General features: G+C 51.2%; 1 protein-coding gene across 3 annotated transcripts in view; it reads right to left on the bottom strand.

Moving 5' to 3' along the window:
- Positions 1-23,464, bottom strand: part of PHC2 (polyhomeotic homolog 2) — a 109,953-nt gene that overhangs the window by 31,758 nt on the left and 54,731 nt on the right. Inside the window, exons 2-7 of one of the 3 annotated variants that reach the window (XM_035019163.1) lie at positions 20,434-20,630; positions 17,538-17,696; positions 16,383-16,460; positions 15,758-15,922; positions 13,819-13,905; positions 12,379-12,691 (exon numbers count right to left, since the gene is read on the bottom strand). In XM_035019163.1, the coding sequence (XP_034875054.1) occupies positions 12,379-12,691; positions 13,819-13,905; positions 15,758-15,922; positions 16,383-16,460; positions 17,538-17,696; positions 20,434-20,574 (943 nt within the window). In that variant the 5' untranslated portion in view covers positions 20,575-20,630. Of the gene's footprint in view, positions 1-12,378; positions 12,692-13,818; positions 13,906-15,757; positions 15,923-16,382; positions 16,461-17,537; positions 17,697-20,433; positions 20,649-23,464 lie in introns of those variants that run through there. The other 2 variants (XM_035019162.1, XM_035019164.1) reach the window with 2 other exon arrangements.

Raw genomic sequence — 23,464 nt, 5'->3', positions numbered from 1 at the left:
GCCCTCCGGCTAGCTGCTAAACCTCTCTGGGCCTCGGCTTCCTCCTCTGAAAGTTGAAAATAAAAACAGTTCCCACCCAGAAAGTTGTTGTAGGGATGAAATGAGAAAAAGCTGTGCGAATGAAAAGAGAAAAAAAGTGACGCAATGTGCATAGCATGGTGCCTGGCAGACAGTCATGCTCGATCATTTTTAGCTATAATTAGAGTGATGATTTCAATCTCGGTTTAGGTTCTCAAAGTATGCTGGACTGACGTCTACCATAAGAACGTGTATCACCGTGTACTATAATTGTTTCTTAGCTGCCTTCCCTTCAAGATCATGAACCCCTTGTGGTCAGAAACTATCCTGGATCTCTTTATCCAGAACTGGGCCTAATGCCTTACATCGGATGGGTGCTAAAGACATAAACTTCTTGTCCTGAACTGGAATTCATTTGTTGCTACATGCCGCTAGCCTTTTCTTCTCCCATTTTACCCAGGCCGACTCTTTGAGGTGAGGATTCTTATACTTTTTTAGTAATCTGTTCAGTGTCTCGCTCATGCCTTGTATATAGTAGGGATTCAGGGATTCAGCTCAGCGATTGATTGTCCTTATTCCTCACCCTGCCTAGTGGCATCCAGGCCAGCTTCGCCATGAGGGCAGCTCCTCTGAATCTGTCCTGCCTGACGGAGGCCCTCCACCAAGACTCCCACAGCTGGGGAGCCACCGCAGAGAGGCTGTGCCTTGCAAATGCAGAGGGTCACAGCTGGAAGCTCACAAATGGATTTTTACAACCAAAGCCTCCCAGGCAATAAGAATAAAGGCAAATTTTGGATCCTGAGCTAACATTTTAAAAGAATCCTGTGATCTTGACAGGTGCAAAGCAAGCAGATTTCAAACTGAATTGGGGAGGGGGGCTTCTTTCTTAAATTTCGTCTATTTACATATCCATTCCCAACTATCTCATCACAGCCCAACACAAAGTTCCAAGCAGAAGGCCAATCGGAATGGAAAGGAAAGGAAAGAAAGGAAAGAAGAGGTGTTAAGGGAAAACAACACGGTCCGTGGTGACTGACCACTGGAGGCAGAGAGAGGGAAAAGGGGTTTTAGAGAAATGCGCTGGGTCTGAGGTGATGGTAGATAACATCCAAACGGAAATTGCCAGCAGGCATTTAGTGACTATAAATTGCCCCTGCCTCCAACTTAAGCCTTGTCTTCCAATTCCACATTAAATAGCTCAAAACTTAATCAGGCAAAGATTGTTAATCAGGCAAACTAGACAAACAGGACTTTTTGAGATGACTGTTGAGAAGGCACCTGGGAGATCCCACAGACGCCATGCAGTGCCCCGTTAGGCTCGAGCGGCCACGAAGACCTGCAGAAGGATGGGCACTGTCACTGAGAACTCAAGCAACCTTTCTGTCTCTCAGTCCAAAGTCACGAAGTCCTGCCCCGGGAACAGTCGTTCCAGGGGCTGCCCATCTGAGGTGAGTGCGAGTGCAGGTGCGGGGCAGGGAGCTGGACATCTGCGGCATGTCCCACCACTCCCGGGTTTTGTGGCCAGAGCGGGTCCTGCTCCTTCTCAGCGATTCAGTTTTCTCTGAAACAGGAGGTTTGGGTGAGATGAGCACAGGAGTCTCTCCCAGCTCTAATCTGATGGGGGTGGCTATCATAGGAAAGTACTGTAAAATTCAGGATGTATAAGGTGGTAAAAAGAAGGTCAGAGAGGAAAACGGTTCTAAGTCTCCAGCGCATAGAGTACAGTTAGGGACAATACACGTTTGCTTGCCAAGATTGGGAAAGCAACTGCTGGGCCGATCTCCCAGGGTGTCCCTGTCTATCCCACTACCCCACTCTCTCCCCTCTGTGCTGCTCATGGAAAACCGGAGGCATTGTTTCAGAACAGATGATGCTAGTCTATGCCATGCTGGAAGCAAAGCTCATGAAGCCTTAGATAAGTTCATAGATCAAAGACTCAAGGTATTTTGGGGGAGTGTACATCCGTAACCTTTTGAGGTTAATAAAAAGCAAAGACCACAATTTAACTCCGGCATTATCCTGGGTCAAAAGTCCTTTTATTTTATTTTATTTTATTTATTTATTTATTTATATTTTTTTTTATGATTTTTTATTTATTTGAGAGAGAAAGAATGAGAGACAGAGAGCACGAGAGGGAAGAGGGTCAGAGGGAGAAGCAGACCCCCTGCTGAGCAGGGAGCCCGATGCGGGACTCGATCCCGGGACTCCAGGATCACGACCTGAGCCGAAGGCAGTCGCTTAACCAACTGAGCCACCCAGGCGCCCAAAAGTCCTTTTATTTAAAGTATTGCGATAACTTTCTAATTGGTCTTTCTGATTCCGTTTTCTTCTCTCTGTAATCCATCTTATAGATTACACAGATCTGACCCCTGATAAAAAGCCATCAGGGATCCTTCTCTGTCTGCTGTGTAAAGCCCCTGGCATTCAAGATCTCTTTGCAACCTTTTGATTTTTATTATTGCTTTGATCTGAGCAATCTGCTACTCACTGTCCTCCGCACAGAGGTTATGCCTTGTCTCATCCTGCCCAGAGTGCCATACAAGTCAAATTTTTTCCCTGCCCTTACAGCCGAGGAGACCCTTCCCTTTGAGCTACACCAAGGTCTCTCTGCACCGCCCTCAGAGATGCAGTGTGTCCAGTGGTCAAGTGTAAGCTCTAGAGTCAAAGAGCTTGGATTTGAATCTTAGCTCGGCCACTTACTAGCAGTGTGCTGCTGGGCAAGTTACTTGACCTCTCTGTACTGCTGTGTCATCATCTTTAAAAGGGGTAACGATGATACCTATTTCATGGTTATTTTAGTAAAAGATTTATCTCTTTTAGTAGGCAGAATTTATGGGATTCATTTATTTCATCCAAAGAACCTTGAATTTAGGGGATGCTCAATGAGTATTGGGGAATGAATGAATGAATGAATGAATGAACGAACGAACGAATGACAACACTGTGGGACTCCAGCTTGTTTGTCCCACAAAACCTTTCCTCTTTAGACCCAGAACACGGATGAGAGGGATATAAGCCCCCAGATCATTTTGGTTTAAGCAGCATTCTGGTTTATGGAAGACCCTCCTCCTGTTCAACCCCTGCTCACTACCTTCCTGCACTCACTTTCAACCCACCCCAACTGCTCTACTCGCTGTGCATGAAACGTCATATCCCACTGTGCCTGTCTGGCTTTGATTTCGGTGCTTCCCCTTTCTGGAATGCCCTCCTTCTGCTTCAGTGATCCAAAGACTTAAGCTTCTTTGGCTCAGGCTCAGCTCCTGTTGTCTCCCTCTTTGCCTTAACTCTCAATTATGGGTTTTCCCACAGAATTCCTGAAGGTTTCTGTTTCTTTGATTCATTTGTGATTTAACATGTGCTATCTTGTATACGTATTTCACTGATACTTAAAAATTGATTCTTTTACTCCCTCCCACCCCCCGTTTTAACATAACATCCTCTGAACTGGGCTTCATACTGCAGTTGCTGTCAGTTCAACTGGTGGTGCTTTTCCTCCTTAGAGTTTAATACAATAATGGTGCATCTTGCAATCGGTGGTGTCCTAGATGAACTCAAACGGGAATGCTTTTATTCTTGTGTATGTTTCCTATCTTTCCAACTATCCTTTTTCAGTCAAAGGCATGTTCTATGATGCTTTTAAATTTTTTCTTAATTTAAAAGATATGCTTTAATTTAGGTGGAAAGTTTTTATGTCTCTTTCACCTTCCACATTGTCCAACATGATACTCTACATGCTTGCAGATGCTTAGTAAATGTCTGCTGCTGATCATGGTAAGACCCATGAATGCTTCTCCCTCTGCCATGCCCTCCACCTCAGTTTGGGGTAGTAAAGGGCCTTTCTGATTGCAGCCATGATACCAGAGCAGGCCATGCCCCTCTTCCCCACAGGTAGGATGGGGCATATCAGTTTATGAAATGTTAATGCACAGAAATCTCTTTTTTCTTTTTCTTAATTTTTTTCTAATGCCCAGTAGCTTCATTTTTCCCCCTGCACTCACTTTGGCTCCCCCATCCCCTCCTGCTGTAGAGTCCATTGCTTCTAAGGAACAGAGGGTTGCTTCCACGGGACCTCAACCCTGAAAGGCCCCATCAGCCCTTTCTATTATGGAGCAGGGGAGGGGCAGGGCCAGGACCTCCACAGATTAGATCCTAGCAAGAAAAGAGAGACTCTAGGCAATGCTCATCTTCCCGTCTGGTGCTCTAACCTTGAACGGCCTCTTTAGAATCTCAAGAGGCCAATTCACTGCTCCCAAACCAGTTGGTTGTTAGCAACAAGAGGATTAAGGTCCCCCAGGCAGGAGGGATTACTGGCACGCCCCCTTCACTGCATCCACTGTCAGAATTTATCAATAATTAATCTCTATTGATCTCAAGGCTTTAAGTATGCAGGAAACAGCTCACTGCCCCAGACAGGCTGAGACTCTTGTCCCAAAATACACCAGAGCTGTCAGCATCTTCCTCACGGGTCTAGGCTTGCGTGTACACTTATTTTTCTAGACTCTGCTATAATGGACTAGAGTTACTAGAGTTACCTGGTCCCCGGGTGAGGGGGGATGCCTGTGAGAGAGGATGGCATAACTCTTTACTGCCCACTACTCTTCAAGGCTTAGCAAGTGAAGAGGTACTTTTAACCATTTAACCCACTATAAACCAAGTACTATGTTTGGTGCTGGCTAAAACATGGTCCCTAGAACAGATTATAGTCTAGTAAAAGAGACGTTTACTCTTGGCCGTTCTTGGTAAATGTTGCAATAGGAGATAAGCCCCGAATAGTGAGAACACAGAAAAAGGGATTCAGCTTGAGAAGAGTGGAGAAGGCTTCCCAGAGGAAGCGTTTACCATGACGCAGAGTTAGGAGGATGACAGAAGGAATAGCACGTGGGAAGACCCAGAGACCTAAAATGCCACGGTGCATTCAGAAAGCTGTAGGGCATCCTGTACAGCCAGGCCCAGAGTGTCTACAGCAGAGGAGCCGGACAAGGAGGCAGCTTTGGGATGGGTCTAAATTACGCTGGCATCCACAAGAGGCTGCTCTTCTCTGAAGAGGTCTCGTGGGATCAGGCCTTGGGAGTGACTGAGATTGAGGCTGACTCTAGAGGTCAGAGCCCCACATACACACAAATAGACAGGGAAGCTCCTTTTAGAAAAACCTAAAGCAATAGCCACATGAATTTTCCATGATGCAGTTCCTCTGTGCTGAGGGCTAAGGGTTTGAAGGGGAAGTGGAGCTAAGGGAAGTTTCCCTGTAAGAAGATACTAGGTTATAACAACAGGCTTGCCAACTGCAGGGGCACGCCATGGTGGTCTGCCTATGCCTTCATGTCTTTGGGCCTGCGCTGCAGCCATCTGGCAAAACTAGCAAATATCCTCTGTGAGCAGAATTCCTTAATAAGGCAGCTTGGAGCATTCAAAAAGAAACTGGCCTGGTGCCTGGGTGGCTCAGTTGGTTAAGCGACTGCCTTGGGCTCACGGCTCAGGTGATGATCCTGGAGTCCTGGGATGGAGTCCCGTATCCGGCTCCCTGCTCAGCAGGGAGTCTGCTTCTCCCTCTGACCTTTCCCCCTCTCACGCTCTCTCTCTCTTAATCAACCAACCAATCAATCAATCAATCAATCTTAAAAAAAAAAGAAACTGGCTTCTGCATGTCTGCCCCCACCCCACCTTGGCAGAGAGATGGCGGTACAGCGTAAGTGGCTAAAGGCATGGGTTTTAGAGCCAGATCTGGGTTTGGAGCTTGGTTCTGCTACCTATCGACTGTGCAACCTTAGACAAATTGCTTACCTTCCCTGAATTTTGATTTCCTGTTCTAGAAATGGTCATATGCACCACATAGAGTAGCTGTTAGCATCACATGGAATATGAAGTTTAAATCACAAAAAGGTTCACTGGCTTTGCTCATACCTAGGAGATGCTCATCAAATGAAGCTCTTCTTACAATACATCAGCTATTTGCATGTTGCTTTGAACTCCTCAAAGCATTTTTATAATTTGAATCCCATTTATGCATAACAGTAAGCCGATGAGGCAAGTGGGCAGTGCTCCCATTTTATAAGCAAGAGCTGAGAGTAGTTTCCAGTTGACTGCGACAATGTGGTGCACTAAGGGAAAATCTACTCTACTTGACAGATGAGACACAGTGCCTTGCATGTCACAAACACTCAAAAAATGCTGATGGGCAAGTGAATAATAAAAGCCAGTGAGCACAAAGTAAAATGGCAAGCCTTGGGATATGAGCTGGAGGCTGTTCCGACCTTTGCAGGTCATCTTGGAGGGAAGGCCAAGGAAGAGGGAGTATTTTGCCAGAAGGCAGGGAGGTAAAAGGTATGTGATGGGTCAAGTAAGTCACAAAGGGGTAGGAGTGGGGGGAGAGGAGGCAGAAGATCTGTCCCAGGAAGCCATGAGCAATTCCAGTGGCTCAGTGGGCAATTTGGGGAGAGTCTTGCAGCCCCCCGCCCCTCCTGGAGTCAGTCAGTCTTATCAGAAGTCATGAACATGCTATTTATTGAGGCCCTCCTACAGGCCAGGCATTGCAGCCGGTAAAGTAGGAAATAAAGATACAGTGAAGAGTTCTAAACAAGAAAGAAATCACAGTCTCTGAGGAAGATGACTCTAGCAGCTGTGAGTGGGAATTCCTGGGCATCAGTTAAGCCTCTTACAGTCAGCAGGCTTGGAGGAAGGCAGGGAGCCAACACAGAGGAAGGATCATCGGAGCTTGGCGATGAGCCGGGTGGTGATGGAAGAGGGGACTCAGGAGGGAAAGGGAGCTGTTGGTGTTGCGAGCCTACTCTGTGCCAGTCACCTCTGCACCACCGCACTCATCTTTACAGCCTGTGGGAAGTACAATCATCTTAGTTTTATAGGTGAGGAAATTGAGGTTTACAGAGATTAAGTAACTTGATGATGGTCATAAAACTAGTAAGTAGGGAAGCTGGGGTCTGCAACCAGATCTAACTCTGAAGCCCAGGCTTTTCCCATTATAACACTCTGCCTCTGCGGTAAAGGAAAATGAAGTCAAAATAACCCTGAGATTGAGAGCCTGGGGTATAAGAGTGGCTCACGACTGTGGGCAGTGGCCAGGAAACTGGGGACGGGGATTCCTCCCTAGAGGAACACAGCCAGGTTTTTGTTTTTATTTTGTTTATGAATTCTGTAGATTTTAAAAATGTGAATGCAGGGGCACCTAGGTGGCTCAGTCGGTTAAGCGTCTGCCTTCAGCTCAGATCATGATCTCAGGGTCCTGGGATCCAGCCCCATGTTGGGCTCCCTGCTCAGTGGGGAGTCTGCTTCTCCCTCTCCCTCTGACCTTCCCTCCTGCTTGTGCTCTCGCTGGCTCTCTCTCTCTCTCTCTCAAATGAGTAAATTAAAAATCTTTAAAAAAATATGTGCAGGTGGGGTGATATCCTAGGGGGAATATTCTGTAGACAGGAAATCTATAGGGAAGGGGAATGAAGACAGGGGTGAACACATCTTGAGAAGTCATCTGCAGACAGGTGGCAGGTGTCTGAAATGTAAGAACAGATAAGCTCCTTTAGGGGGTAAGTGTTGGAGTAAAACACCTGAAGGACAGGACTGAGTCTTTTGGGAGTCCCACAGCTAATGGCAGTGGGGCAAGGGGGAAGGAGGGAGGAGCAGGTCCCACCTACACGCACAGAGGTCACATGCACACACGGCCATTCTGGGCGTAGGTACCTCCCAGTGCTGGCTGAGATCATCCTCCTTCTGTTCTGTTCCTGAAACTTACTCATTTTTCAGGCACAACTCAGATTTCCACAACCCCAATTAGAATTTAAACTCTTGTTCGTCTCTGTTACTCCCACATGGTTAGCATTATGTTTGGCACATAATAGGTGCTAAATGAGTATTTACTGAGCTGAACTAAACAATTAAAGAGACAGAAAAACTATTTGGGTACGACAGTTAATTAGTCTTTCTGAGTCATATCTTCTTCATTTGGAGGAATGGAATAACCATTGTTAGGATTAAGTGAGATATGTAGGTAAGATATGTGGGTATTTAGTACAGTGCCTGTGATATGGTTGTTTATTAACCGGTAATTATTATTATTGGCTGGCAATGACCCGTGGAGGTAATATAATAGGAGCCTAGGTGAAGGATTTCAGGAAAGAAGGCTCAACAGTTCCAAGGCCCTTTGTGTATCACCGTTGTATCCTCTTCTTCTGTCTCTGTCACACACACACACACACACATACACACACACACACATGCATGTGTATACACCCATGACGTGTTAAGCAAAATATAAAACTCCTCCACGGATATCCTCTAGCCCTTTCCCCCCTAATATAAAGAGGAACTTCTTAGTAATCTAAATTCGGTCCTACAGTGGATAGTTGAAATGGCCTTCATGGCTGGTTGCATGATTTTAACATCAAAATTGTTGGGAATTTTGACTCCAGCGAGATCAGGAGCCCACTTGCATGTTTTGTTTTTATTGGATTCTCTAAGTACAGTTGTCTCTCTCGCAGCTTGGAAGCTGCTCTGGGAGAGCAACGTGGTACCCGAGAGTCCTAGAATCAGCAAGCACCACGTTGTTGGGCCAATCACAGACAGAAATCACTATTCCCTGACACAAACCCCTCTCTGTGATCAAACAAAGCTGCTATGTGGCAGGCCTTCCCAGCAGAGAGTTTTCTCTCCTCTGATGAGACCTGAGAAGGGATGAGGAGACGGAACAAAGACTTGGCATCTGGACCATGATTGTGTGGGAAGGGCCTAGAATTTTCAGTGACCTGACAGTTTCCTCTTTCCACAGCATCAACCTCCTGGTCAGCAACTCGCTCCTCACCTTTGGGCCTGAGTGTGCAGCCAAGGCCCTGAGTTTATCCCCTAGAACAAGGACTCCAAGAACCAAGCCTCCTGTGGGCAGCTGTGGCCCAGCCCCCTTAGGACTTGGTTTCCCTGGAGGCTGGGCCCATGGGAACTTGCCGCCCGCCCCTCTTGTGCCCTCCCTGGTTCTGTCCTTGAATTTCTTTCCGAGAAGCCCAACCTCTTAGGCTCTGCTCTCTGCCCCTTATTCCCCTCCCCCACCTACCAACCCACCCCTTTCCAGGGCATAAGAGACCTTTTCTATTTGCAGATCCTAAAGAAGCTGGTTGCCAAGGTGACAGGAGCAGGAACAGCAGGGAGCTCGCCACGGGGGAGGGGCTTTGCCCCCAAACAGCTGTCAGTGGGAGCAGTCCCAGCTGGGACTACAGCATTTGCCTGTTCTGGGAGGACATGGCCCCCAGGGGGACACATTCCTCTCCACTATGATCCCCCCACTGCCCCCCACCGCAGGTCTCCACTGGTTACTCTCCCTGGGGGCAACCAGCCAGCCAGCTTGAAAATGCTCCAATAACCAACAAAACCCACTGCCTTCCTTCTCTCTCTCTCTCTCTCTCTCTCTCTCTCACACACACACACACAACACACACTCTCTCTCTCTCTCTCTCTCTCTCTCTCTCCCATGCGCATGCCCACATGCTCTGATCCCTCTGTTCATTCACAGTGGGTTGGCTGGGCAGGAAGCCAAAAGTTACCTCTGCCTGAGGACCCGGGAGCCCAGCGCAGGTGCTGTTCCAGGCCGCCCCCAGCAGGGCATAAGGATTATTTCTGTCTTTTTTGTTCCAGAGGCCCTGAGAGGATCTGCAGCATCCTAATCCTCCCCACTGCCTTCCATCTGGGAGGTAGGGGTGGGGGAGTGGAACCACTGGCTTACAGAGAGGAAGGGGTAGAAGAAGAAGGAAGGAAGAACGGGAGGGGATGGCAGGAGGCAGGAACCATGCAAGGCTCACTGATTTGCGTGATCTAGATGCAGCTCACAGCTGCTCCACGGAAAGTTCTGTGGAACCACTGGTCTCTGTATTGCATAGAGCCACATACTACTAGTCCCAGGCCATGCCTGGGGCCCTGGACCTCAGCCTGTAACTCACAGGTGTTCACTTTTATAAGATTCAAGAGAAGAGAGCCCTCCACTAGATTCTGTAAACTGCAGAACTTAGAACCATCAGGCTCTTTGACTTTTGGGTCGCAAACAGGAAAGGCCTAGGAAAGACCCAAATTACTGTAAGAAATGAGAGAGGCAAATACAGCTTAATGACTAAGAACACGGAATCTGACTCACCCAGACATGGAACTGGTTCCCAGTTCTGCCACACTTATGTGACCCTGAGTGACATATGTAGTAAGTTACTTGGGTAATCTCTCTGAACTTTCATCTTCTCGTCTGCAAAATGGATAAACACACCTACAAGGTGTGTTGTGTAAGAACCTTACAAGGTTCTTTCAAAGGTTAAAAGGGGTGGTGTGCATAAAAATGCCTAGCATATGATCTAGATTACAGTAGATGTTTTATCAGTGCCCAGTTTTCTCGAGACCCCAGGGCTGCCTAGCATGTTTAGGAAGAACTCGAGAACTGGTCTTTCTTCTGAAGGGTCCTTTGAATCTGGGGGGCTGGCTTCGATCTAGGGAGAGGCTACATTTTGGCTTGGACGGGAACGGTTCTCAGGAAGTAGGGTTTGTAGGGTTTGTAGCTTGAATGAGAAGGTAGAAGTGCTAATTTGGGGTCTCACTCTCGTCCACGCTGCCGTCAACTCACTGTAAGATCCCCAGCCTTAACCCTTTTGAGCCTAGTTTCTTTCTCCATAGGAAGAGGCTGGACTAATCTCTGAAGAAAGCAATCCTGGACAGTGAGAAACATCTGGAACCACAGGGCAGTGAGGACTCTGTAGGGAGCTGCCTTCCTTAGCTCAGCAGTGACTGTCCAAAGGCAGAGAATCACCAACCCTTTGTCCTTAAAACCTCAAGAAGGTAAATAAAAGACTGTAGCATAGATTCTTCCTTGCTCACTATTATGACACTTGACTTGTGCTTTCCCCTGTCTTGAATATCTTTCCCCACTTTGTCTGGTGGGTAAACTACTCATGTTTTGAGACTCACATGCCATTTCCTCTGAGGGACAGTATCTCTGACCCAAGCTCCCGGCACTGAGTTGGCCACCTGTGCCCACACTTACCTTGGACTTACTTCTCTAATAAAATCTGTGAAATTGAATGGATTTGCTTCTATGTCCGCTCCCTCCCTTTGACTGCACACCCATTTAGGTAAGGCATTGTATTCTGGCCCTCTCGGTTAATCTAGTAACCGGCATACACAGGCTCTCAAGAAAAAAAAAAGGGCAGGTTAGAATGGATGGTAAAATGGTCTGGATGAGGACAGAGGATCAGTGATGGTCTCAGGGATGTGACCAGGGTGATTCTCTCTTTAATGCAAAACCATGTAGTCTATCGCTATATTTACTTCCATGGTCTAACAGCGAGGTCTTATTCCCTAGACTGATAAGCTGGCTTCTAAGGCTTTTTTAAAAAAATTTTATTTATTTATCAGAGAGAGAGAGAGAGAACAAGCAGGGGAAGCGGCAGGCAGAGAGAGAAGCAGGCTCTCCACCGAGCAGGGAGCCTGACACAGGACTCGATCCCAGGACTCTGGGATCATGACCTGAGCCAAAGGCAGACGCTTAAGCGACAGAGCCATCCAGCCTCTCCTCCTAAGGCTTTTCTAAGGAGAGACTGCCTACAACAGGCAGTGCTGGGACATTGGTAACAGTCAAGGAGAGAAGTCCAGCCTCAGGGAATGCTGAGTCAGCCCCCTCACAGAATCTGCCTCACAAGTAATCTGGTTATTATTATTATTTTTTAATCTGCTAGATTTTTTTTCTCAAGTGTCACCCTCACTGGCAAGCCTTTTTGGCTCTTCTGCCCGGAGCTAGATAGCTCCCCCGGGCCCCTGCAGTGCCCAGAGCTTGTGTGTATGAGTATTACACTGTCCCGCATTGTACTTGTCTATCTTCCCAGACGGTGCCCTCCCTGAGGGCAGAGCCCGAGTCTCATTTATCTCTGCACATCCAGAACTGGCAACAGAACTGTCATATATTAGTCAACAAATGTCTGTTGGATGATGAGAAAATCAACTTCCCACTTCCTCATCTCCCTGTGTGGTTTCGTGTGCATCTGGCTCATCCCTATCCTTTTTGCTGACCCTTAGAGCATTTCAAAATGGCCCACCTGCCAACCTCCCCTTTCTCAAGGCTAAGAGCTATGACTGTGCACTCCGAGATTCACCATTGTGCCCATCACGAAGGACTCATTGATTCCAAATGATGTGGCTTCCTCCTCTAAAGCTAGATGGAGGTGTGGTACAGAACCAGGAGCTGATGAACTGCTCAAGAGTGAAAGAGTGAAGAGAGATGCGGGGCTGGTATCTTAGCATGTCCATGGGAAAAAGGAAAGTCTGAAAGTTTCCACCTCCCCTATTGTCTACCTGGGTTTTCTGGGATAGGACCCTTGTCCCTGGAGCCCTTACCTGGTGCAACGAGGGGGTGGGTGGCCACAGCGGGCGCCATCCGGCTGAGCCCAGCCCGGCCCTCCATGCTCCCTGGCACGCTGCTGTTAGCATCTCCTTTCTTGAGTGGCTCCATCACGCTGTCAGTTATGCCAGGCTTGGCACTTGCGGGGGAACCCTGAGCAGTGTTTCTGCCCTGTGATGGGGTAGGCAGAGGCTGGCTACCACCCGGCGTGGGTTTCAGGGCCAAGCTGGGCAGGACAGGCTGAGTGGGGGTAGGGCCCGAGGCTGCTGCAGTTGGTTGTTGCTGTGTTCGGAGGGTCAAGTTCTGTACCTGGAAAAGAGGGGTCTATAGGAGTCCCGAGAATGTGGGTAGGAGCAGTGGCAACACACAGCTAAGACAGGGAAGGAGTTAGGGATGGACCTAGGAATGGCTAAACAGGACAGCAGGTTGTAAAATCAGAGAGAAAAGAGAGAAAACGAGTTAGGGACTGAAAGAGGAACCAGAAGCAGGTAGAGTTTCTAAAGGGGACAAGAAAGAGTGCTAGTGATTGGATCCATCAGCAGAAGAAATTGAATTCTGAGAAGGGACGACCGCCCAGGCTGGGGCGGGTGGGCTCTCTCTCCCTTCTGTTACCTCCTCTCCTCCCCCGAACTATCAGGATGGGATGCATTCCATTTAGAAAGAATTCCCAGCTACAGTGGGCCATGGGGCTTTCCACACGCAAAAAGGCCAGGGCAAAAGTGGAAGTTAATTGACCAGCGCGGCCACCAGGCAAAGGATCATCTTGTTCTCACTCAGGATGAGGTTTCCACCAGGATCAGCGTGCTTACTCAAGCTGGCCCCTGGTGCCCTCTGCTGGACGCGCGGAGGCTGTGCCAGACTCGCCCTGACAAATCGGATTCTCTGGCTCCCAAGTGCTCTCCCGTTCTGTAGCTGGGGGGGGGGGGGGGGGGGGGGGGGGATGGGGTGTTGCCCCGCGGCCCTGAGAATCTTTACAGCCACAGCAGTATCTGCGTGCTCCCAGCGGAAGGTGGGGACCCAGGACTTATCTTTGCTCCCTCTTCCGTGCCATTTTTCCTGGACTAGAGGTGCTAGTGTGTGTAGCCAGAGTGGGATTTTCCACTTGAAAAGCAACACAGAAGTTATACTGGGAAAAAGCTAGTAATGACCACCCATTATTGCCAACCGCGTTTGCCTCAGCCTGTTGCTCTCTGACTCCTGATCTACGTTTGAGGGAATGGAGCAGAGTCAAGAGTGGCTGAGGTCTTCTCAATGCGGAATTAATTAAGGAGTCAGTCTGGGAGCATCGGGATGTCCTGTCTCCCCCCGGCTTTCCTAGGAGATCCCAACCTTTCCAAAGAGTCAAAGTGCCTCCAGGCCTGTGCCCATACCCAATATCAGTACCCCTCTACGGAGGTGCCCACCCCCCTGCCCTCCCAGCAGCATGGAATCCTCACCTGGGCGGGGGTGGGGGGCCGGGCGGGGGAGCCAGTGCCGAGCTCAGGCTGCACAGTAGCGACGGTGGCCGTGGGCGTGAAGATGAGCTGAGGGGACAAAGGAACAGTGCCGCCTAGGCTCCTAGCTACCTGCACCAGGTTACCTGGCTGGGCCTGGAATCACAGGAAACGAGGTGCCTTTTACCTGCCCAGTGTGGGCTCAGCCACAGGACAGGCCAGTTCAGCCAAGGAGCAGATATGGGGAAAGAGGGAGGCCAGAGAGGGAAAGAGTCCAGGGGGACCACCTGAAAGTCTCAAGAGGCTTGTAGCGTCCTGATCCAGGCTGGGTAGTGAAGGGGATGGCAGAGGAGAGCCCATCTGGGGATGCACGTTGGGTTTACTTCAGAAGCCTCTGGGAGGAGCTCATCCTAGAGGGGCCAACATTCCCGGGACACCCTGAAGTCACTCTCTCCGTAGCACCCCGGGGAGCAGGGACCTTGGGTTCAGACAGATGCCCTAGGACCTCTTTCCAGGTCTAACTGACTCCTGCCTCCGGGTCTGGGCCAGAATAGGAGCTCCCTGCCCAAGGGATCAAATTAGATGTATTCTCTTCTCGGTTTTTAGTCAAATTTAGATTCGGGTGGGGAGGGCGGAGACAATGGTGGTAGAGGAAGCAGGGTGCCTAGAGCCGTGCTCCTGCCTCCATCTCCTTCGGTGGGTGCGGGCTACATGATGGTCTCGGCATGATGCTTCCAACCCCGCGAGCCTCGTTTGGTTCCCCCGTGGACGTGCTGATATCTCACAGGCTGCTTTCCCCAAACTCTGAGGTGCACCTATGTCTACTCCTCTGTGCGTGTATGCCCTGCGTTGGGGAGGGAGGCAGACAGGCTGAAGGACTCCAGCTGGGCGGCTGAGTAGAGCAAGGGAATGAGTAAACTGAAGACAAAGGCAAGTTTGGGCCGGGTCACATTGCGGCCATCCCGTTCCCTAGAGAAGTGCAAGTCTATTCCATACTGTGTGTCCCAGGGGCTATTCCCTGGGAATGGAACACCACAGTGAACTCAGAGTTAAGAAGGGAAGTGCTGGAGCAAGACCAGAAAAACTCCAAGTGTCAAGTTCTGGCCACAGAAGCAAGGGGAGGGTAGGACTGTGTTTTCTTCAGGATAGCGTGTCAAGGAGCCGGAGAGAGAAATTTTCAGGATGGGAGACATGAGATCAAACTCAGTGATCCGAGCCTGACAGACAGCTAGATGTTATTGCCTCCTGGAAATTCTTCTAAATCTTAGGGACCCAGACCTTAGGACCTTTGCATCCCTTAGGGGGCAGGTGTAGAGGAGAGATTCTAGGTATGCAGGTCCGGTGCTGATCCCATCCTGAGCACATTTGGCACATTCAAATAAGCTGAATTAACAGGTGAGAGTGACCCTGATTTGGATGGGGGCCCAGTTGGGAGAGCAGTGGAGGCAGCAGCATGTCATGAAGTGGAATGCCACCTTCACCACCTGGGCTGGAATTCTCATTCGGCCCTGGAGCTAGTGGTGGCCAGTCCCTGTAAGGACTGCCACAGGGGGTTAAGACCCCATTTCTGGACGTCTGTGTGTTTGCTTAAGTATCCGCGTGTACTGACCATCTGGGCATGGACCCCTGCATTTTCTACCCTAATTAATTTGGGGGAGTGGCTTCTGATAAGAAGAGGACAATTAGGGAAGGAAAGGAGGCATCACTGGCAAGCTTCTCCATTTCAGCCGGGCACCCACCCTGTCCTTGAGTCATTGAGCCTGGACCCAAGCTCCCATTTGCCCTCTTGTTTATTCCACCCCTTACCTCTTGCCACCTGTCCCTTGGTGCTCCTTCCCTCCACTTCTCTAATCCCTACCGTCTCTAACCTCCCCGGCCCTGACTTGTCTGCTGCTGTCCTCCTCCTAGCCCACCTTTGCCATGGCCCAGGCTGGGTACTCACCATCTGTGCCCTTAGGTACATCTGTGCTTGGCTTGCAGTCAGGGCCGGAGAAGACGTGTTGCCCAAGAGCACAGCCTGCTGGGCGATGCCCGAGGCTGTCGCCGAGTTGACGCTCTGCGCCCGGTTGATGAGCTGAGCTGCTGCTGGGGAGGCTGCCAGATTGATCTGAAGAGAGAGACGTGTGCAGTAGGAAGCAGGAGGTTCTGTTGGTTAACTCTGTGCCCCCCTCATCCATTTCTTCCTCTCCCCCTCCTCTGTTCCTTGGTGGATTCAGCCTTCTTTAGGACCATCTCTGGTACTTGGGCCTTGGAGCGCCCCCCAGCACTGCCCCACCTCTGGCCTACGTGGGGAGCTGCAGGGAGGGTCCAGTGGGGGAGAGAACTGAACTCTAAACACAGAGCCTGGACGTTGGCATGAAGGACAACAGGGAGTTACTAAAGTAAGGGTTAGAAAGCGGCACATGCTTTTTTTTTTCCCCCCTGGCCAGAGTGATAGATTCCAGCCATGACTGTATGTGGCTAAGGATTAACCACCTGGGTCTGGGAGCCCGCGAGCATCTGGGGCCAGGAGGAAGGAACTGGTCCCAGCGCCGTGGGCTCTGCCTGATGCTTCCCCATCTACTCACCGAGGATGACTGGGCGGGGGCCTGCGCAGACACATTGCTGCCTGATGCGCTCCCTTGTCTGTTGGCCACCAGGCTTGCCTAGAAAAGAACAATTCTTGTCACGAGGGTCCCAGATCTCCCCCAGTCATTCCCCAAGCTCTCCAAGGAAGTGCTATAGGACGGTGGTTAGGAGTCCAACACCTACAGTCAAACCCTCATCCTGCCTCATCTGTGTGGCCTCAAGCACCTGCTTCAGTTTCCTCTTTATCAAGTGGGGCTAATAACAGAACCTACCTTGTAGCATCTTGGAAAGGATGGAACAAGGCGAAGCATTGACATGCAAGAGCTCAAATCGTTAGCTATGATGATTACCTACCTTTCCGGGTCCCTGTAGCCCCCCCCCGCTCCACCCTGCTCTATCACACTGGGCTCTATCACACCGGGCTCATATCACAGAGACTTTTGCACGGCTGTCTGGCATGTCCCGCCTGCCCCCCTCCCCGTGGCCGGCTTCTTGTCATCCCTCACGTGTCAGCTTCCACGTCACTCCAGCAGACAGACCGTCCCTGGCAGCCCAACCTAGGACAACCCTCTCGTCTCTCAGGCCGAGCAAGCTGTTCTCTGTCAGAGTGCTTATGGCAACTTGGAGATTTAGACCTTCTGTTTCCTTGTCTATTTGGGTTTCTGTTTACTTGCTCTCACCTCATCTAAGCTCCAAGAAGGCAGGGTCCACAGTGACTCAGTGTCTGACATGAACTGTGGCAGAGTGGGTGTGTGAGACTTTTGTTGGATGAAGGAACGCATGAGTTCCTCTCAGCCACTGAGGACAGACAGAAGCTAGGTGGCCTTCTCTTGTGGACACCCCCTCGGCCCCTCGGCCCCTCTGCATAGTGTGCAGTGTGGTGCCGTGGGGAGGTGGGGTTCCCCCAGCCCTTCTTCCCGGGGCCAGCTGGGCGGACGGTTCCCGCAGTCCACTCCCGGGCGTGCGAACTCGGGCCAGGTGCGGAACCGCCCACAGACGCTGTCCTCGCCTGGCAAAGGACCCTGACCAGCGCGCCTGCGCGCGGGGGTTCTGTGAGGGTGCAGTCAGAGAGGGCCCCGGGGCACGCGCACAGGGCCTGCCCCTCCCCCCCCCCCCCCCCCGCTGCCACGACGCCCCCCAGCCCTCCCCCTCACCTGCTGCACGGCCGCCAGGCTCTGGAGCTGGGCGCTGCTGAGGTGCTGCTGCTGGAGCGCGGCCGTCTGCAGCATGAGGTGCTGCTGCTGGGCCGCGTACATCTGCTGCAGGTACTGGGCCGCCGTGCTGGGCGGCCTGTGCAGCGCCTGCTGGATCACCTAGGCGGGGTGGCAGGGGGAAAGCTGCGCTGTGACCCGGCTCGCGGGGGGCTGGGGGGCGCCCCTTCTGCCGCAACACCTTGCCAGCCCCATCTCCCCCTAACTGCTCAGAGCACCCCAGGTCGGCGAGCAGCCTGGCAACGGGTCACCACGCCCTCGGGAGCGGGAAGACCGCGAGCTTTCACACCGCATACTCCCCTGCCCTCGTCTGCCCTCACATCTTCGGCTCGTGTTCTCCTCTGCTCCTCCCCAATTCCATCTGCTTCTGCGGCCGCCGCCCGCTTGGGCAAAGTCACCGTGGGACACCACTGCTCTGACCGGCTCTGGGCGGCGGGGAGGCTCGGGGAGATAGCAGACAGCAGGGAGAAAGCCTCCAGTGATGCTGTGTCCCGTGCCAGCCTTGTTCACCACCCCCCCCACCCCCCCCCCGGCCATTCCCCGTCCTCAGATTCGGGGGGCCAGAACACTGGACGGTGATGGCAGGGAACCGAAGCCCAATAAGGCAGAGAGCAGGAAAGGGGTGGGAGAGAGAGGCAGGTCCCAAGGAGGGGCCTATTCCAGCCTTAGCAGCGGTGGAAACTTACCCAAGGGCAGCCCCCTCCCGGCTGGGGCTGCTTCCCAGGTCTGCCCCCAGCTGCTGGAGAATCCTAGCAGTCCCTTAGAAGAAGGTCCCGTTGGCCTTGCAGAGCAGGCCAGTGCCACAGGGATGATGCATTTCTCTTGTACTCTTTCCTCCCCCCTCTCCATCGGTCCCTCTTTCTGGCCACCATCACCTCGCCTTACTGCTCCTCCTTTTTCTGGGTGGGACTGGCTGAGCCACTGTCTCTAGGAAGCGACAAAGGCTGCCTTTGATCCCCCCACCTGCTCTTCACTCCCGGTGTCCCAAAGCCTCCCCTCGCCCCCAGGAACAAAGAAAAGTGAATGCCTTTCACCCAGCCCTGAGATCTTCTGTCCTCTTCTCAGCCCCATGGAGAATTCTCTTCCCTTCTCCTTGCCTGGTCACCCTCCTGCCATTTCTTGCTGCCTGATGATCCCTGCGGGCCCTGGCCAGTCTTTGGCCCACTTGCTACCCTTAGACCTGCTGCAACCCTGGCCATGGGGCTTTTCCCAACCCTGGGTCCTGCTCCCAACCCTGGGTCCTGCCCCCAACAAGCAAGCATCCAATCTGGCTCTCTCTGGCTTAGCCTGACTTCTAGGGCTGGTGGCTCTAGAACAAAACCATCTGTGAGCTCAGATTTGGAGTTCTGTGAAAACAGGCTAATATCACAGATTCTTCATGGGCTCTGGGGTCTCCTGATTCTCCCACCCCATCCCAACTCTTCAGATCCCACTCCCCTTTAGTGTTCTCTCTCCTCAGAGGGTCCTGGTTTATACGAGTGCAGTTCTGTTTATTGCTTGCTCTCTCCCAGAACTCTTTCCTCTTATTCCCTTTACCTAGGCCTCTCTCTTTCCCTTACACTCCTGAGTACCTCCCTGCAGTCCAGACAGCAGCAGCAGAGATACCGTGGCTCTTCCTCACTAGAGGGCTGGTGTCAACGAGTGCAGACGGCAGGAACCCTGAATGACCCTGCTTGGGTGTGCAACGCGACCCTGGGGGATTCCATCTGCCGGCGCAGAAAAGCCCAAATCCCTTGTGTAGAGACTTGTGATGAGGGATGGGAGGATGGCACATCCTAACATGGGCTGCTAGAAGCTGTGCTCAAACCCTCATGTTCTGAGGGGCTGGGAAGAGGCTACGTGTGAGGGGTGGCAAGGATGGGTGCAGGAAACATGGTTTTTACTCCATGGGAGGCAGAAGTAACCCGGAGAGGGAAGACTCCAGGGTATCTGATGGTGTCTTCAGACTCTCCCACTGTCTGCCATGACCCGTCTTCTACTCCCTAATCTGGGCCAGGCGCCAAAGCAGGATGAGGTCATTTGTCTGGTACATCTGTGCTGGATTAGCACAGCTCCTTGGGGTGAACACTTCTCAGCGGCAGTCTCTGTCTGTCTTATCTGGGGACCTCACACAGACACAGGGTTGCGGGGAGCATGAGGTTCAGCTTTTTTTGTCTTTACCTGAATGACCTGGATGAGTTACTACCTTCTCTGAGCCTCAGTCTTCTCGGTTATGGAATTGTACCTGTAATAGCCATTTCCAGCTGGAGGAGAAGATAAATTCGCAGTGATTTTTGTACCCTGTAGGGCACAAAGTGGATGGCGAGACATGGGCACGGCTGTGTGGGGAAGCGTGTGTCATCACCCGGAAGGCCTCAGGGATAACACTTAGCAGACCGCTGCTTTAGGGAGATTGCTTTGGGGCTCCTTTTTGGTCCTCTGTCTAAGAAACTTAGTTTTATTACAGGGCAATGGTTCTTCAGATAGTGGGTCTAGGTCATGGCTGAGCAGCTCCCTATTGTTTTTTCTGCTTGTTATTTTTACTTGTTCCCCAGCCCCCTAGCCCCTTCACACTTTCACACGCCTGTCCTCCCAAACAGCACTCTGGGATCTGAATCACTGGGTGAGATAGGAATTTTCCAGATCTGCGAAGTACCCCCACTCTCCCCAAACCCCCTTGATCGGACCCGTCTAGCATCACTTCTCCCTAACTGTGCCTAAGTATAAATCCACAAACACACTCCCCGATGCCCACTCTAGATTCCACAGCCCGGCTGCTCCACCAGCCCATGCCAACGCGTCCTCCCGGCCAGCCCCGACGCTGTCCCGGAGTACGGCCTCAGAGCAGCCAGAATCTTACCTGCACGGTCTGCCGGTCAGGGATGCCGCTGTACACGGAGATCTGGGGCCCCGAGGGCCGGCCACTCCCACCGCTGCTGCTGCTGTAGCAGGCACTGCCCGCGCTGCTGGACGTCTGGGGGACTGGCAGCTCGTTCTCCATGGCCTGCGCGGTATGGCACAGTCAGGGCGCTCCGACGGCAGAAGGGCAGGCGCGTGCTGGGTGCGAAGAGGCAGAAGTGAAATGTCACACTGACGCCTCCCAGAGAACCCACACATACACATCAGCTTCCCATCAGCCTGGGGTGGGACCGCTTCTCAGCTGAGGCCTGAGGCGTACCTGCCACCGGAAGGACAAGGCCAGGTGTAGCTCACAATCAGATCCGCTTGATGTTAAAGTCTATGACCTGGGGGCGCCTGGGTGGCTCACAGTCGGTGAAGCGTCTGCCTTCAGCTCAGGTCATGATCCCGGGGTCCCGCATCTGGCTCCCTGCTCAGTGGGGAGTCTGCTTCTCCCTCTGCCTCTGCCCCCGCCCCCACTCATGCTCTCACTCTCTCAAATAAATAAATAAATGATCTTTAAAAAAAAAAAAAGTCTATGATATGGCACTCCTCCTTCTGCTGAAGCTGCTAAAACCAGCCAAGGAGGCAGATCTCCTCCAGTGGCCTTCCTGCCAGTGATCTTAGGGGTCATCTCTCCCCCGCTGTCTACGCGTTCACCTTTGGGATGGAGAAACTGGGCATCAGAGAACTTACTATGTGTCTGTATGTATAGAGCCAATTAATGAAAGAGATGGGATTCCAAGTCTGGAGAGAACAGAACGAGAGAAAGAGACAAATGAGGCAGTAAGATGAGCTGGAGTGTTTATTTGGTTGTGTTGTTCCAGGCCCAAAGAGCGGCCAGTGTGTCTGGAGTCTGTTTTCTCGATGAAGTAGTTAGTGAGTGCCCTCTGATCTGATGCTGAGCAGGGCGCTGCATCACGCAGTGTGGTTAAAATTGCAGGTTTTGGGATCCGAAAGACTTGGGCTTGAGTCCTGGCTCTGCCGCTTACTAGCTGGGAAATCTTGGCAAGTCACACTTCTCCAGCCTTCTGTCTTGATCTGTCAGATGTGAGAATACATGAATTGGTGAGAGAAGCAAGTCAAAAAATGATACGAAGTGCTTAGTAGTGCATCAGGCAAATACGGAGTGCTCCCGAGCACTGGCTGTCGTTGTGGTTATTAAAACTGTCTCCAGTCCGGTTCCAATAGATCAATCCTCTTCCAAGGTGGAACTGGGCCAGCCTCCTGGAACCTTCTATCCCAGTCACTAAAGGGTGCCGGGAATTCCCTCAGGGACCATCCTATGAGCTGGATTCAGAACTGGAAATCACATATACCCTTGAGACATGCTGGGGAATGAAGGGGCTGGAAGGGAAGGAAGGGTGGTGGAAAAGGCAGACCCAGGTCCGAGGTCAAGTTCCTCTCTTTCTTCTTTCATGCTATTCCTGAAATTCTCATTTCTCTATATGAGCTTTTCCTTCTACCTATTCTTTCCTATACCTAGAAACGACACTTGTCGTCCCATCATAAACACTGAATTCTCTGCTTGCAGATTAGGCTAATTTAAGAAATGAAACAAATAATATGATTTTTCATACTGATGAGAGCATTGGTTAGTACCCCAAACTAAAATAGTCATTAATGTCCTATTGTCTTCTTCCCAACGCTGCTCAGTGTGGAGGTGGTCAACATTCCTCAGGCTGCCTTCTTCTGACCGGTGGGTTTCACAGTGAGCCGAACAAAGTGGGGGTAAAGGCTAACGGACAGGAACGTGTGGGTCCTGGGTCCTTGAGCAGTGATTTTCCCTAATGTTTGAACGTCTGCTTTCATTGCCACAGGGCAAGGCTCTTGCCATGAGTCCCTTTTGTCCAGAGCTGCACTCAGGGCTGGGCCTCATTATGGCCATCACCGTCAAAGATTCTTACGATGATAACAATGATGCAGGAATCAATGAAACCCCAGAGTCAACAAATATTTCCCATGCTCTGCTCAGTTGTAAGCTATCTTATCTTATGTTCTAGGGAGGGACAGTTAGGCTAGATAGGAAGGAGTACAGGCCTAATTGTGATCTTGCAGAAACCAACAAACTTGTTGTAGAGACGAGGCTCAGCTGAAATGTCAAGGATCACCACCAACCAATCAGAGTTATGTTCAAACACGGAATATCCCATAGAATCCCAAAGTCTTCTTTTCGTGAAATACATTTCCCAAAATGTTGACCAGGATTGGGTTCAGTTCTTGCTTTCATTCTGCCCTAGGACAGTTCACTTGGAAGTACTTACAAACGTAAAACGTAAAACGGGGAAACAGCTGCAGTCACAGCAAATTGAAGACAGAAGGAGTAATCCACACGTCCTAAATGGTAGAGCCTCAGCTCTATTTTATTTTCCCTTTGCAGCAGCTCGGGCAGATCTCGTGCACAGTGTATACTCCGTCCTTGTTGAGAAATAAAACGGCAAAATCCTAACGAGAGCATGGCACTCCTGTATTGAAAAACCGCACAGGCAAGGACGGCAACCGCCCCTCATGCTGGGGCAGGAGACTTAGCAACATGGGGACAGACACAGTGCGTTTCCTGAACTCTCTTACCTGCCTGTTGCCTTCCTCCTGCTGCTAAGCATGCCTTTCCCTTCTCTCTTCATTCTTGCATTCTTGGCTTCTGCCCCGCCCCCCACCTTTTCTGTCTCATTAATTTTTGCCCCCAACCCCTGTTTTTCAGGTTTCCCTGTTCTTGGTTCCTGTCCCCTGTCCCTATCCTCCGTCCTACCTGTGCTTCCTTGCCCTGGCCCCATCTTCCTCCATGGGGAGGATCACACTTACCTCGATTGGTGCTTTGGCTCTGGACTCTTTCTCCCTCTGACTCTCTGGAACACGTGCATGCATCTCCCCCTCCCCGTCCTCTCTCTCTTACCCAGGTCCCATTGATCCTGAGTGGTTGCTCCAGTTTACTGTAATGAGCTCTCTCTCCCCATTCCTGACCTCTGCTCTCTCCCCACACTGGGTCCTAGCCC

The sequence above is a fragment of the Mirounga leonina genome, unplaced genomic scaffold (genome assembly GCF_011800145.1).
Source record: "Mirounga leonina isolate KUSES-001 unplaced genomic scaffold, KU_Mleo_1.0 Mir_173, whole genome shotgun sequence".
Taxonomy (NCBI): domain Eukaryota; kingdom Metazoa; phylum Chordata; class Mammalia; order Carnivora; family Phocidae; genus Mirounga; species Mirounga leonina.
This window is presented reverse-complemented; position numbering and strand designations above follow the sequence as displayed.